The sequence below is a fragment of the Varanus komodoensis genome, unplaced genomic scaffold, assembly GCF_004798865.1.
Source record: "Varanus komodoensis strain SLA01 unplaced genomic scaffold, ASM479886v1 scaffold7_3, whole genome shotgun sequence".
Lineage (NCBI taxonomy): Eukaryota > Metazoa > Chordata > Lepidosauria > Squamata > Varanidae > Varanus > Varanus komodoensis.
The window spans coordinates 16,611,028-16,625,333 of record NW_025336480.1 but is presented as its reverse complement, the minus strand read 5'-3'; the positions used below and the strand labels follow the sequence as shown (position 1 = coordinate 16,625,333).

The 14,306-nt window shown below is 44.9% G+C and overlaps 1 protein-coding gene across 1 annotated transcript in view; it reads left to right on the top strand.

Annotated features, from left to right (window-relative positions):
• Nucleotides 1-14,306, top strand: part of CSF1R (colony stimulating factor 1 receptor) — a 50,003-nt gene that overhangs the window by 15,834 nt on the left and 19,863 nt on the right. Inside the window, exons 3-10 of the mRNA XM_044454243.1 lie at nt 965-1,213; nt 1,865-2,140; nt 4,472-4,611; nt 5,181-5,337; nt 8,111-8,303; nt 10,465-10,580; nt 11,482-11,599; nt 12,254-12,447. Of these exons, the coding sequence (XP_044310178.1) occupies nt 965-1,213; nt 1,865-2,140; nt 4,472-4,611; nt 5,181-5,337; nt 8,111-8,303; nt 10,465-10,580; nt 11,482-11,599; nt 12,254-12,447 (1,443 nt within the window). The remainder of the gene's footprint in view (nt 1-964; nt 1,214-1,864; nt 2,141-4,471; nt 4,612-5,180; nt 5,338-8,110; nt 8,304-10,464; nt 10,581-11,481; nt 11,600-12,253; nt 12,448-14,306) is intronic.

Genomic DNA, 14,306 nt, shown 5'->3' with positions numbered 1-14,306 from the left:
TGGATAGCTATGAGAAGGGCCTTCTTGATAGTGGCACCCCAGGTCTGGAACCAGTTCCCCAAAGAGGTTCTCCTGTCATTTCCTCTGTATTCTTTTTGGTGCCAGATAAAAACCTTTTTACTCACCCAATATTTTAATTTTTTAAAAAAATTAAAGAGATTTTTGTATTATATTCATCGTATTTTAGTGCTACTGTGCCTTTGGTTTAATTGAATTGTGGTTGTGATGTTTTATTGTGGGGTTCTCTTGTGTTTTATCACTTCATTTTATTGTTGTATATATGGCTAATTTAATAATATGTTTTATTGTCTATATATATTTTGTAATCACCCAGAGATTAATTTTTACTAATGGGCAGGGTAGAAATTTAATAAGTAAATAACCCTGAGGTCTTAACTTCAGATGGATACAAGGAATTATATCCTGGAAGAACCCAGCAAGTACCCTGAAAAGTCATGGATGTCCTTTGGCCAGGGTATAATAAGCTCCCAACAATCCTAATAAGCTCTGCTGGAGGGCTAAAAGTAGATACATAGAGGCAGTGAAATGTTTCTTTGCTACCTAAGGAAGCTGGGATTGAAACCTGTGATTCACAGTGTGATCACAACCATGCAGTCCATGGATACCTTTGATTCGTTTGGGGCCACTTGATTTCCCTCTCTTTCCCAGCCTCATGATGAAGCAGCTGAGCACACAGCGCTAAGCTTGCAGAAGAGTGCATGCCAGTGACCTCTCTGAGCGCATGCACGAAGCACAGACCTGCTGCTAGAGGAGCTAAGAAGGTTTTAATTCTCCCATGGAGAGTTGCCGGTTACTCAAAGTTTTACCTGGGTGGCAGTCTGGCAGATACTCAGAACTGACTTACAATAGTGTTTCATTTTACTTGTACCAAAAGTAATAGATACAAGATCTATCAACAGTACCGAAAGACACCTAGGATCCTCACTCTCCTCCTCCTTCCTAGGCTCAGCACTTCCCAGCATCAGCCCTAATGACACCACACTGGTTGTGAAATCAGGAGATCCAGTGCGCTTATTTTGCTCTGGGAACTCCCGTGTGAAATGGCTCGGCGTAACGAATGGGTCCAAAGTGACGGTGTACGAGAATGGCACCCTCTATATACCCCGGGCCACATGCAAGGATATGAGACACTACCAGTGTGCCTATGTCAGCAGAACTAATGAGACTGCATCTGTCTTTCTGTTGGTGAGAGGTAAGCGGATTATTCCTTGCATTGCGACCTCCTCTGTTCTGGTGCATAAGCCATGATACTGCTTAACTCGAGCACTACGGGGGCCTTCACTCCAGCCATGCTCTTCCAAAGAAGGCAGGCTCTGTATTCTACAGAGGACCGTCCTCTGTCCAAAGGCCTGTCCAGTTCAATTCCACTTTCAGGATGCAGGAACCTAAGAACTGCTGCCCATCGCTGCCTAGCATCTGAATGGCAGGCCGAACAGGCAGGCCCCCATGCCTCTTAGGCTTGCATGCAATGCTGAGACACTGTCCTTATTTTTAAATGATTCCTAAATTCACATCTTAACTGCAAAGCATATGCCAGTTTCAGGAAAATCACCACCTTCTCTGTGGGTGATGCCTTTCCTCATTCTTGGTGGCGGCCCTGGCAGAAGGAGAGAGTGGGGCTGTGCCTCCTGCAAATGACTCTCCCAAACCACACGCGGTGGGCAAGTGTGTGCGGAAGAGCACCTGTGAGGGGCTGCTGGAGGGCGGATACGCCATCGGGACTGGGTGCTGCTGCCGCCTTCTGCCCCAAAGTCAACAGTGAAGGGGACCATGTGCGCAGCAGGTATGCATTGGGTTCAGCTTCACCATGATCTCCTAATCTTTTTTTTTTAACCATGCACAGATCATAAATCATTCTGGTGTGTCCGCTCCACAAAGTCCATTATAGTGACAGAAGGAAAAGATGCCGTGTTCCCATGTCTGAGCACCGACCCAGCATTCAACGGCAGTGTTATGCTTCGGAAATCGAAAAAAGAGGTCCCCATGGAATTCTCTTTCAATCCTCGGGAAGGGTTACGCTTGCACAATGTAAGAAAGGCCCACGCTGACAGTTACTGGTGTTCGGCCCAGGTTGAAGGACAGTGGGTGGATTCTCTAAAGATCGGCCTTGTTGTTAATGGTAGGTTTGTGATGGCTGTTGCCCAAGTGTGGGGGTGCATTTCCAGTTATTCGAATAGCAATTTGCAGGATTAAAGCGTGTGATGGGACCAGTTCATCTTGCTGAACTGCAAACTCATTTTATGGAGTGAGCCAAGTGGAAAGATCTGAATCCAATTCCTCCCAGTGATATTCATCAGAAAGCAGGGATGTTGATGTCGGCCTCTCACTTCCACACTCCATGCCATCCTTCCATTACTGTGAGATACTGGGGTGATCTTTGCAAAGCGGTTTAGAAGGGACCAAAAAAAAAAAAAACAGCAAGGAAAAAAACAACAGCTCAGTTGAAACTTTCTTGACTGGCACCCGGTCCTATGATCTCACACAGTGAACTTACGGAATTCGGGACATAGACAGTGTTAATATTCACCAGCATAGATAGCCTTGAAAAGGAAACAGGCAAATGCTGAACTTTATTATGATGTTTGCCAAGCATGTAAGCTCTACAAAGAGGAGAGGAGCAGGCTCAAGCAGACAAGCCGTGCCCACTCTGTCCCGCAGTTTTCTTGACTGCCTGCGTCAGAGAGCCTCCTTTTTCTGGAAATGCAACCCGCATGATTCTACACGCTGGGAAACCAGGGCCTGGAATGGCACAGCAAACCTTCACATAGAGGGGAAGGTCCCTGCTGCAGACAGTCCCCCTCGACTTGTCAAATGTGACAGGAGCAAAAAGGGAGGGCGGCAGAAGTCACATGCTCATGGCTACTGCTCCTCTTTGCGTGTGCTGCCTGTGCATTTTACAGATCCCTGCATAGGATTGTGGAAGATGGGTCTGTCAACAGCTACTATCCATGATAGCCTAATGGGGCCTTCATGTTCAGAAGTGGAACACTGAGAATACCAGAAGTTGTGGACAAATGATAAGAGAGGCCTGCTGTTCACCTTCTGGACCCATCTAGTTGGCTACCACTGAAAACAGACAGTCCCTTGATCTGATACCATAGAGGGCTACTAGCATTCTTATGTTGGTTTGGCATCTGATGTCCCAAGTGGATATCCAGATGTTATAGAGGTGGCCCAGAATGTCGACCTGCCTTAGCTTCAACTCAACTGAAGAAAGGCATCACATAATTGAATAATTAAATTCTCTCCCCACATGACCAAAAAGAACCATTCCAAACCAACATAGAGCACAATCAGGCATGTATGGAAGAAGGAAGTCCCATGCCCTGCTAGATGGAGAATGCTGGGAGTTGTAGGACTTTTGTATGTCTAAATGTGCATAGCACTCTTAATGAATCAGATGATTCTGTGCTACCTCTTTGTACATCACCCTGGGTTTACCTTTGGGGAAGAAGGAGTGGCAACAACAGTTCAGAAATAAAACTAACTATATAGATGGTATATGTTGGAAAATATGGAGAATTGTCCATGATGTATCAATCAGATTCACCCTATACATCAAGGAGAATTTTTGCTATGGCACTTATATTTAGCAAGTTAACCTGATGCAATTAGAAGCGTGATCCATGAGATTGCTGTCACCCAGCCTGGATTAAACTCTCTAGGCAATAGCCCACCATTGAACAAATGGATCTCCTTCTGCATCTCTGTCTGTAGCTGTCTTCCAACTACACATGGACAGCATTCAGTGCAGCTCTGGGCTCACACCACTGACACAGCAACAGCACTAGCACTGTGCTCCAGGTCATTCATGCTAGTGCTACACCAATGGTGTAAGCAGAACGGCTGCATCGATATACTGCCCTGTCTGTATTATTAACCTACTTTTCTACCATATGCTTTGGCTGACAGAGGTAACCTAGCTAAATATGGAAAATAAAGCAGTAATGGAACATTTTGTAGAAGATGCCAGCTTTGAGCGTGCTTTTGACATCTGCAAGCATGGAGCAATAGGCAAGGCTGCGGGCCCTTGGGCAAGGATTTTTGCACAATAACAAGCTGGATCTGGCTTGAATATATATGCTGTGTGTGTATGTTTGCTCCCCTGGAAAGATGATCATGGCGTTATGTGATGGCTTCAGCACGTTCTTTGATGTCCATTACAGTTATGGTGGAAACTGGTGGGCTGATGAAATGTGGGCCGCACTGTGAAAAATCAGGAACGCTTGAAATGAAGAATAAGTCAAAATTTTGCAGAAAAGCATGGTAACAAGCTAAAGAAGTTACCTTAGCATTTTTCCAGCCAAGAGCACAGCATGGGCATAGAGTATGAGGAGGAAGAGGCAAATGGTGAAGGGTGGCAATAGATGGAGGATACCTGGCAGATTCTGACATCTGAAAATATCTCTGCTGTAGCCTGCCACTGACAGACCTTCTTGCTTTGATCTAGCGATCTCCCAGCCTATCTCCGTCACCATCAAAACAAAAGGCAAAGTGAGAATACAAGGAGAGCCTTTTGCTGTCGCCTGCCGAATAAGTTACCCTATCTCTGAGTATAAGGTCCAGATGATCCATCCTTCTACTGCAAATGTAAGTGATATTCTTTGGCCTGCCTTGCCTAAGGTAGATGAACTCTGACCTAAGAGAGAGATTTGGCAGCACAAACTAACTTGTGTGGGACTTAAACTGAACATTCTTGCACTTAGGCATTGCAGAACTGACCTTAGCTAACCACAAGCCATAGCATTTTCCAGAAGGACCACTACCCTTTCAGCCAGGCCCCCTTCCTAGAAACTCATGACACCATGCACTCATCTTCAGACAGCTCTGCAAGGATGGTCTTTGGCTCATTTTAATGAGGTTTTCATCCAAGGACTAGAGACCCTGACATTGATTTTCTGATTATTTTAATTCATTTTGAAAATTCGTCTGTGACAATTAAGGCTGATTCATGCTTCACTATCATAATCTAAGAACTGCTATAAGCATAAATAAATGCCACCACACTTTGTGTTTTCACTTATGATGCGTAAAGCAGGCCAGCAAGAGCTACATGGGATCCTAAAGGTGAGGGAATAATTAGGGGAAGATGGTGACAAGAGAAGCAATGGGTTGTATTCCAAAATGTGTCGTAACATTTCTATTTTTCTTGACTTCAGTTCAGCTTGAGTGAAAACTATACCGCCTCTGAAGGATATTTCACAGACTTATTGCTGTCCATCCCTGAAGTGCAGTTACAAGACAGTGGGGAGTATACTTGCATTGGAACCAGTTCTTCAGGATCTCGTAATTCTTCAGCTACCCTCCGGGTGATTGGTGAGCATGTCTCAAGGGACCTCTAGATAAGTGCCGAGAAGGAAGGAGGAAGCTGGCACTCCAGTAGGAATCAGCAGAGGTCCTTGGCCCCAGCCTACTTCTCCCCACCCTCTAGCACACCCCTTTTTCCTCCACTCCAAGGCACATTGGTGACCTCAGGCATGATGGTCATGAGGCCATTACCTCAAGGCAGTAGGCATGATGCTTTCCAGGCTGACTGCAGGCAGGGCAAGGGAGGGGAGGAGCTCAGCCTTGGGAGTCCCATCTTCAGGACTTCAGAGCTATCTGAATATGGAACCTCAGACAATGTCGGAAGGCTACAGTATCGCACCCTACATGTGCTAAGGAGCTGAGAAAGAACAGCATGCAGTGATGCATTTGCAGACATCCCCACACTCTTCTTTGATTTATACATTCTGGTTTCCTTCAAAAGCCCTGCAAATTGATTACTATAAGTACTTGCAGTCTTTTGGATGCAATGCAGTGCTGTCTCTGATCTCTCTTAAAGATTCTTGATCTTTCCAAGTACCTCAGGTTTCCATAAAAGTGTTTTAAATTACACAAACACCCAAATTTCCCCAACTCCCATTTTTTCTATTCAGTTTTAAACAACACTTCTGACCACAAGGATTCTGATTCTTCGATATTTCAGCCAAAGCCTATTTATGCTCTGGTTTGTGCCTTTTCTGTTCCTACCATTATTTTCTCAGAAACAACCCAGACATCATCAGTGTCAGATCACATCTGTCCACTCATTCATCACCTACTTGTGCAAGTGATCAATATGCCTGCGATAAAGCAAATTCTACAAAGCTTGATTGCATTTGTATTTTATCTTTAAATGTATATCCCGTCTTTCCATCAACAGTGACATGTACTGTTGCTAACAATAATAAAATTGAGACTGAAATAAAGTCAATTAAAACACAACATCGAAGCAAATAAATCAACCAGCAGAGATAGCTAATGGGCCATGTCTTTAATAACATTCATAACCTAGCAATCGGACAATATGACTCTCACGCTATGAATAAGGTGCTAATCTAAACAACACAAGAACAGGCCATAGCTCGGCGGAGGGGATCATCCATAGTTCATTGGGGAAGCACGTGCTTTTCATGCAGAGGGTCCCAGATTCAGCCTCCAGCATCTCTGGGTGGAGTGAGGAAAACTCCCACCTGAAACCCTGGAGAGCCACTGCTGCCAGTCAGTGTTGACAACACTAAGCTAGATGGACCAAAGGTCTGAGTCAAAATGAGGTAATTTCCCATGTTTCCTGTATTGTTGGTTCATCAGCACAAAGGTCTTTGGCCTTTTCACACTACTAGACTAGGTGCTACTTCTCAAAAAAACTGCTATTTGTTCAAAATGTCAGAGAAGCTTTAAGTAGGATTTGTCTCAGGGTGCTCTTAGGAAAGAAGCATGTGGGCTGGCAGGAGAACCAGAGGCTGGTGCAGATGCTAATGGAGGACACAGGTGAATGACTCAAGTAGTTCCTCAGAAGTCTTCAGTGTAGCAGTTCAACCACACTTTCCTTCCTTCCTTGGTGGAGGTAAATGCCACAAGTGCAAATGCAGAATTGGAAATACTGCAAAAGGGTCAAGCTATCCCTTTGATCTTGCCTGCCACCAAGGGCGGAAGTCTCTGATGTCCTGTTCAGTTCTGTATCCCTTATGCTTAGCTATTCCTTATCCTGTTCAACCCAGTGGGAAAATCAGAGCAGTCTCCTCAGTCAGCAAGCCCCAGCCTGGAGTTCCCAGGCCATTCTTGGCCACTGGTCATGCTGGCTGGGGCTGATGGCACTTGAAGTCCCAAGCCTCTGGAGGGCACCTAATTGGGGAAGTCTGCTGCAGGCACTGAGTTAGCTGAAAAACTTCCCTGACCTTCCCAGATAGGGCATGATTGCAGGAGTATTGTTCTTCACAGTGCCTTAAAAATACACTTGCCCGATGTACTTGGCAGATGCCAGCCTATTAGATAGCATCCAATAAAATGTTGGCCACATACTCTTTGATCTCATATCTTGTATCTCTGATCTTACTGAAAACTCCCTCCAGTGGTTGTAGGTTGTAGGTTGACGATACATACAAGCATCGTCAACCCAGTGTCCACCTGAGCACCTTTCTCAGAAGTGGGAGATGGGAAATCAACTGAGCAGCACTCAGCTGGGCACCACCACTGCTCCTTTCTGCAGCACCATGCAGCTGATTGCCCACTCCTGCCCCAGAGAACTATAGGGCAAGATGCAGATGCCTCTGACAGCCATGCAGAATGGCAACTGTCAGTGATGGTCTCTGCCATGCAGGTCTCTAGTTCTGGCATTTGTAGCATTATGGATTGCGTTTTCCAGGTCTGGAGGACACACACAGCCATCCTAGTATGCAGAAACCATAGAACAGACTGTTTCTGTTCATGATTTCTGAAGACCAAACGTACCATGCTGAAATACCACAATGGGTCTGGGACTACTGAAGAGACCAATAAATCTAAAACCCCACCGCAACTCATCATGCAAACCCAACCATGCTGTTGTTGCTGATGTTAAACAATTGAGAGTCAGAAACATTTGCTGGTCTATTGTAAATCACCCACAGATCCACTGTTAAATTCAGGTCTACCACCTGGCCACGCCTGGTTCAAGATGCAAAATCCCACCGTGATGCACCAAGGGAGAACTCCAGTGATAATCAGTTGTATCCTTTCCCCACAAGAAAAATGGCTCTCCTTCCACCCACCCTTCGCTATGCAATATTTTTATTCCTTCTCTTTTCAGAGAGTGGCTATTTGCATTTGGCCACCATACAGAATGTAAGCCAGGAGAGAAGTTTGCATAAAAGCCTGAAACTACAGGTGCTCATTGAGGCTTATCCTGAACCTTCTGTGTATAGATGGACACACGTGAGCTCATCAGGAAGCTCGGAGCATTCCACATACACTGGTCAGATGAGTCGTGGCGACGACAACAGGTAAGGAAGATCTGTGCTGCCACATCTTTCCTAACTGCCTTTCCAAATTATGGTTTTGTTGCATAACAGTGTCAGGACCACAAAGACAGCTGCTTTGTACAAATGTAGGGTGGCCCTCCCATGAAGCAGCGTGAAGCCCCAGCCTCTGGCAGAGTGGGAGGAGTGGCAAATCTCATACCGTGTTTCCCCGAAAATAAGACACTGTCTTTTTTTTTTTTTTTTTTGGCTCACAAAAATGCACTAGGTCTTATTTTCGGGGTAGGTCTTGTTTTTTTATTTTATTTTTTAATGTGTACAACAATCCATACTTATTCATGTACAACAGCATGAATCATGTACGTTTGGTATCACTCCACCTGTGATAGGAGTCAGCGCTATAGAGGAAGCATCGACTTATGCAGCTCTGCTCCCTCTGTGGGGAGTGGAGAGAACAGAGCTGCATAAGCATGTTTCTTCCACACAGTGCATTAAGTTAAAGTTAAGTTAAAAAATAAAGTTTAAAAAGGCTCTTTATGTTCCCCACTGGCCCTGGGAATAAACACAGCTAGGTCTTATTTTCGGGGTAGGTTTTATATTTTAGCAAGTACCAAAAATAGTATTAGGTGTTATTTTCAGAAAAACATGGTACTTCCTCACCACTGGGAGTCTCTCCCCCTTGGGTGCCACCCAGGGAGTGCTCCAAAGAGTCCTGCTGGCGGCTGTTCCACTGCAGCAAATGTCCCAAGTGGGGAAGCAACCAGTGCCCCTCTCTGGAGCTGCAGCCTGTTCTGCAGGGCACTCCAGAGGGCAAGCGGTCTGCCTGAAGAAAGCAAAGGCAGCCCAGATGCCTGCTTTGAGCAGCCCTTCCTTACACCCAGGCGTTGTGGAAGGGTTTCCTGGATCTCACCTGTCCTGAGGTGCAATGGCAAGGTGCAGGCATTCTCCAGATAACCACCCCATTGGCGCTGGGGAACAGCCCCCTCTGGACCTGGTCATCTCTCTGCAGAGCTTTCCCCGCCAGCTTTTTATGGATGACATAACTTTGTGGAGACTGGCAGCAGAAACAGACCACAGCAGTAAGGAGGAGGCAGGTGGGAGATGAGAGACGCAGCAGGGAGGAACAGCACATGGTGGGAAAGGAGATGCACTGGAAGCGTGCGTGCGTCCTCCCTCCTCAAGCACCGGGAGATCCTTTGCCAACCCCATGGAAATGGCTTGCCACAGCACTGCATTTCAAGCTGACACTGTATACTTGTTTGTCATGTTACAGTTGTTTGCTTTCTTCCTCTGGGGAACTCACAGCCTCCCCAGAACCCTGCTGAGAAACATACCGTGTCTCATGCTGTGAAGCTTACCCAATTGGGGATTTGACCCCAGGTTTTCCATGCAACTGCCTGCCCATATGGATTAAAAACACCCAAGCTCTGTTCAACATCCATAATCTCCTCTGGCTTATAATACACCTTGGAAGTTTATTTGAGTCACCATTTAGAATGGGAGCTTGAATCTATCTCTCTATACCGCTCCGCGGCCAAACCTCTCTGAATTGTTCAGGCTATGTCTCAGCAGTGTGCCAAACAGTACAGCCAAGAGCCTTGGGAGTTGCTCTCCCATGCAAGCTCACTGGTAGAGCACATGGTTTGCATGCAGAAAGTACCAGATTCAGTCCTCAGCATCTCCTGGCAGGCTAGGAAAGAACCCTGCCTGAAACTCTGGGCAACCAGGCCAGTGTGTGTCAACAATACTTGGCTGGATGGTCCGATTGTTATTGCTATTATTATTAGCCAGTGGGCTGACTCATGAAGAGGAAGCTCTTAAGTTCCTAACTTCAAGTTTGTCAGCTGACTGAAATTAAATTGCCGTCAGTTGTTGATGCATGGCAAAACTTGTTCCTTAGAGCTTTTCAAACACAATGTTTGTATAACTGACTCCAGGTGCCTCAGGCTACAACTCCCAGAATTGCTGACCATCACTGCTTGGAGTTGATAAGCGCTGAAGTCCATAGGGGCACTTTGTATTAAGTGTGCTATCAGTTATGCCTTTTTTCCCTTTTCTGCATGGCCTGTTTTGAAATACTAAGCACACTTGAGCATAAAGCACAGGTTAGAGAAGCACTCTGGGAACCCTCTGTTCAGCCTGCTCCAGAAAAGACATCATGTATCTTTGTTCTCTCTTTTGGAAGGTACAACAATACACTGAATGTGAACTGGACACTGGAAAGAAGTAGTGGAATATATACCTTTTTTGCAGATAATGGTGCAGCCAATGCATCCATTTCTTTCAACCTCTTTGTGAAAAGTAAGTGCTCCATCCACTCAGGTTCTTCCAATATCTTTCCAAGTTCAAAAGAACACCTGGCCTCAGCCAAGCAGCTAAATAAAGTGAAAGCTCAGGCTGAGAGTCGGTGTGGTGTGATGGTTAAGAGTGTTGGACCAGAGATGCAGAAAATCCAGGCCCTCCTCCCGACATGGTCATGAAGCTCCCTGGGTGATTTTTAGCCAGCTATAGACTCCCCACCCAACCTGCCTTACAGGGTTGTTGTTGAGAAGATAACATGGAACTATGTGAGTGGCCTTGAGTTCCTCACAAGAGGGAAAAAGGCTGCATAACATGCAATGTAATAATAATGTAATCATAATAATAATCTTGCTGTGCTTCCTATCAGCAAAGGAAGTGCTCCAAAGCAACAAGACCAGCACATTAATGCCAAAGTAGTTTTGGTTTCACTGAAGCCAAATATCTTCTCAGAGGTAGCTCAGGTAAACAAAGGTAAATTACAGTATACAGGGGCCAAGATACAATGCTGAACTTTATCCTTATCAGATGTAGTCTTTCCTGACGGGGTCTGAAACAATCTACAGGCAAGAGAAACCTTGACTGAGCTCTTGCCTAAATAAAGTGACCACCAACTATAGTAGTGATGGGCAGAAGGTGGAGCTCCAGGTGCTTTGGACTTCAGCTCCCAGAACCTTCTGCCAGTATGACTAGTGGTCAGGGATGCTGGGACCTGGAGTCCCAGTCATCTGGAAATCTACTTTCCACCCTTCCCTGGGCTACAGACCAGCTACCGGCCACTTCTGAAGCCAACAACATTTTATCCTCTTCCCCCATCCTCCAAGTCCCATTATATTTCATGAAATGAGGAAAATGTGTTTACATGATTGCTGGACTTCATGGCTCCTCTGCATTTGCCCTTCAGCACCACCTGAAGTTACCATGATGCCCAACAGCTCCAACAGCCTTCAGTGTAAAGCCAGTGGTTATCCTGCTCCACGCATTGAGTGGTATAAATTGCCCCATGGTAGCCACATGGAAAGGTGAGTTAACAGAATGACTCCATAACCCTGTCCACTCAAAGGTAAGGTCTCCCAGTATGACTTACTCCTGGGTAGATAAGTGTGCCCAGGTGGTGGACAAAAATTCCTCTGGCCAGCAGGAGGTAATCCCTGAATTCCCGAACAATCAAAATCAGGTTCAGGGCAATTAAAAGATACAAAGAGTTTGGGAAAAGAATGAGTTATTCAGGAAAATGGCAGAACATTGGTAAAGTGCTACCATGTTCTTAGCCTTGGGGGCTTTCATATTCCTGTCTTTGGAAGTGATCATCAAATGTCATTGCTGTTTACTGTAGGCTGTTCTGTTCCATCCACTGCAGTATCACTGCTCATTCCTAACAGCATTAGTTCAGGTAGCATAAGCACCAGTCATGCCAGTGCTAAACTCTTGTATCATCAGGTGCTTCATATTATTGTATGAAGTAACTGTTTCCTGGGGGTGGGACAAGGGAAGCTGCAGTCTGGACATAGCCCGTCTGGTCCACTGAGTCCCTAGTAGGACGTCCAGCAGTTCAGGGCAGGTGTCTTAGACATTCGCATAACACCGGGCTACACAACGTTCTGGCCCCAAGGATCACATGTGATGAGATTCTCCTGACATATTTATATCTCTAATCACCTTTGGTTGCCTGGCAGATGCCAAGAGGGTGGAATGCTGCATATGAATGAAACCAGCCCACAGATTGTACATAAAACTGATTTTGGAAGAGTGTCAGTGAAAAGTATCCTTAATGTTGAGGAAATGGAGACCAATCTGTCATTTTGCTGCCTAGCAGTTAATAGTGAAGGGAGTGATTCCAGCTTCAGTACATCACTTCAGCATGTTAAAGGTGAGCTAAATCCAACCATTTCATTGGCAAGGAGTTAGCTTTCCCATGGCAGCTCCTTAAATCCTGGTTGTGGCTGCATTTGCAGACAGTCCCTGGCTTACGAATATCCAAGTTACGAACAACCTGTACTTTCAAACAAACTACCATAAATCCTATTAATTAAAAAAAAAATACTGAAGAGTATTTTTTTTCCCTGATGACCAAACAACATGGGCCAGTCACTTAGCGTTCTATCAGAGAGACATAAGAGATTCGAAAATATAAAATAAACCTCTGCCAAGAAGGTCAGAATGTGTAAAAGATAAGCCTGGGGCCAGTTGGTTTGACACAGAAGTGTAGGTGAAGATAATCACGTACAAAAGTAACAAGATGTTTTTCTGCATGATGTTTTTCTACATCTAATCATTGCAAAAAGCTAAACACCTAGAGATGAGCTCACTCTCTATTGTTAGCATGCACTTACAATAAAGAGTTTTTTAATCTAAAAATTATTTGCTGGTGCTGTTGTCTCTCTCATGGTCAGACAACAAACAAGAGGGATCTACTTTTTCTGTCCTCAACATTACTGTGGAAAATCATCATCGCCATAGAAAGAGAAGGAGTGAAAGGGAGAGAGGAATGCCTCCACAGCATCACCAGAGAGAGGGAGGAAGGGAGGCCTCCAAAGTATGTCTTCCTGCCCTACCCTTCAGGAGAGGGAAATTTCTGCAGCATTCCCCTAATGCAAAGAGGAGAGACTGGTGAATTTGGGCAAGGGGAGTAGAGATACTCACAGTTTGTCCACTTTCACTTTACTCCTAACCTCTGCGAATGTGGAGGCCCAACTATATGTGATCCAACTTACATACAAATTCGACTTAAAGAAAACAAATTGGCTTCTCAGGAACAGAACTTGTTTGTAACCCAGGGACTGCCTGCATATTAAAGGTATAAATGTTTATTATCTGTTTGAATTACATTCAAGTGATTTTAATTCATTAATTTTTTCATTCATTTAATTTTTCACTGATTTTAATGGTAGAGCCAACCATTCTTCGGCTTCTATCTTTGAGGTTTTCCATGCAAATGAAGTAATCAAATACCTGAAAAAATCTGGATGGAAAACACCAAAGTTGTAGACATTGGAAGGTAAGCCAAGTCTTCCACTGAAGCCAATAAGAAATGAAACAGGAAAGTCAAAATGAATGGGAAGCAAATGGATTTCTATTTGGAATTCATTCTTTTCCATTCCATTTCCATTTTGGTAAGCAAATGGGGCTCATTTGTTTTATTTTGTTTTCCTTTTAAAACAGATACATACCTCTAATTTGTAATGTCAGTTGGAGCTGTTGTTTTTTTCAAAAAATATTGAACACAGTACTCTTTTTAATGGAGAAAAGATAAATTCTATTTTTATTTATTGAATTTCTTAGTCTTTAAAAAGACCCAAGGCACCTTACAAAAACATTAAAACATACAAAATATAAAACAGCGAGGACAATTTCCACTAAAAACCCAAACGTATGAATGAATGAATGTTTAATTCAGCCTTTTCCAAACCTGGCTTGCTCCAGAGACTTTCAGCTCCAACTGCCCAAAGGCCTGGCCAAAAGGTCTGTTTTCGGAGGGCTGGTTTAGTTGACTAAAGGTGTTGGGAGCAAGAGGGGTGGCAGGCTGGGGCAAGCGTTCCCGTGTGGTACTTTGCCACTGATTCAGTTCGAGTGCTAAGGAATGCCTCAGTGAGACTGGGGGGCAGGATCTGGCTCAAAGTCCTGTGATACAATGGGGTGGGGGAGGCAGAGGTCATTAGAGCAAGGGCAGAGCCTGCAAATGGAGTGAACATACAGCCAGTGGGAGGGACGACTCGGGATGAGGAGCTC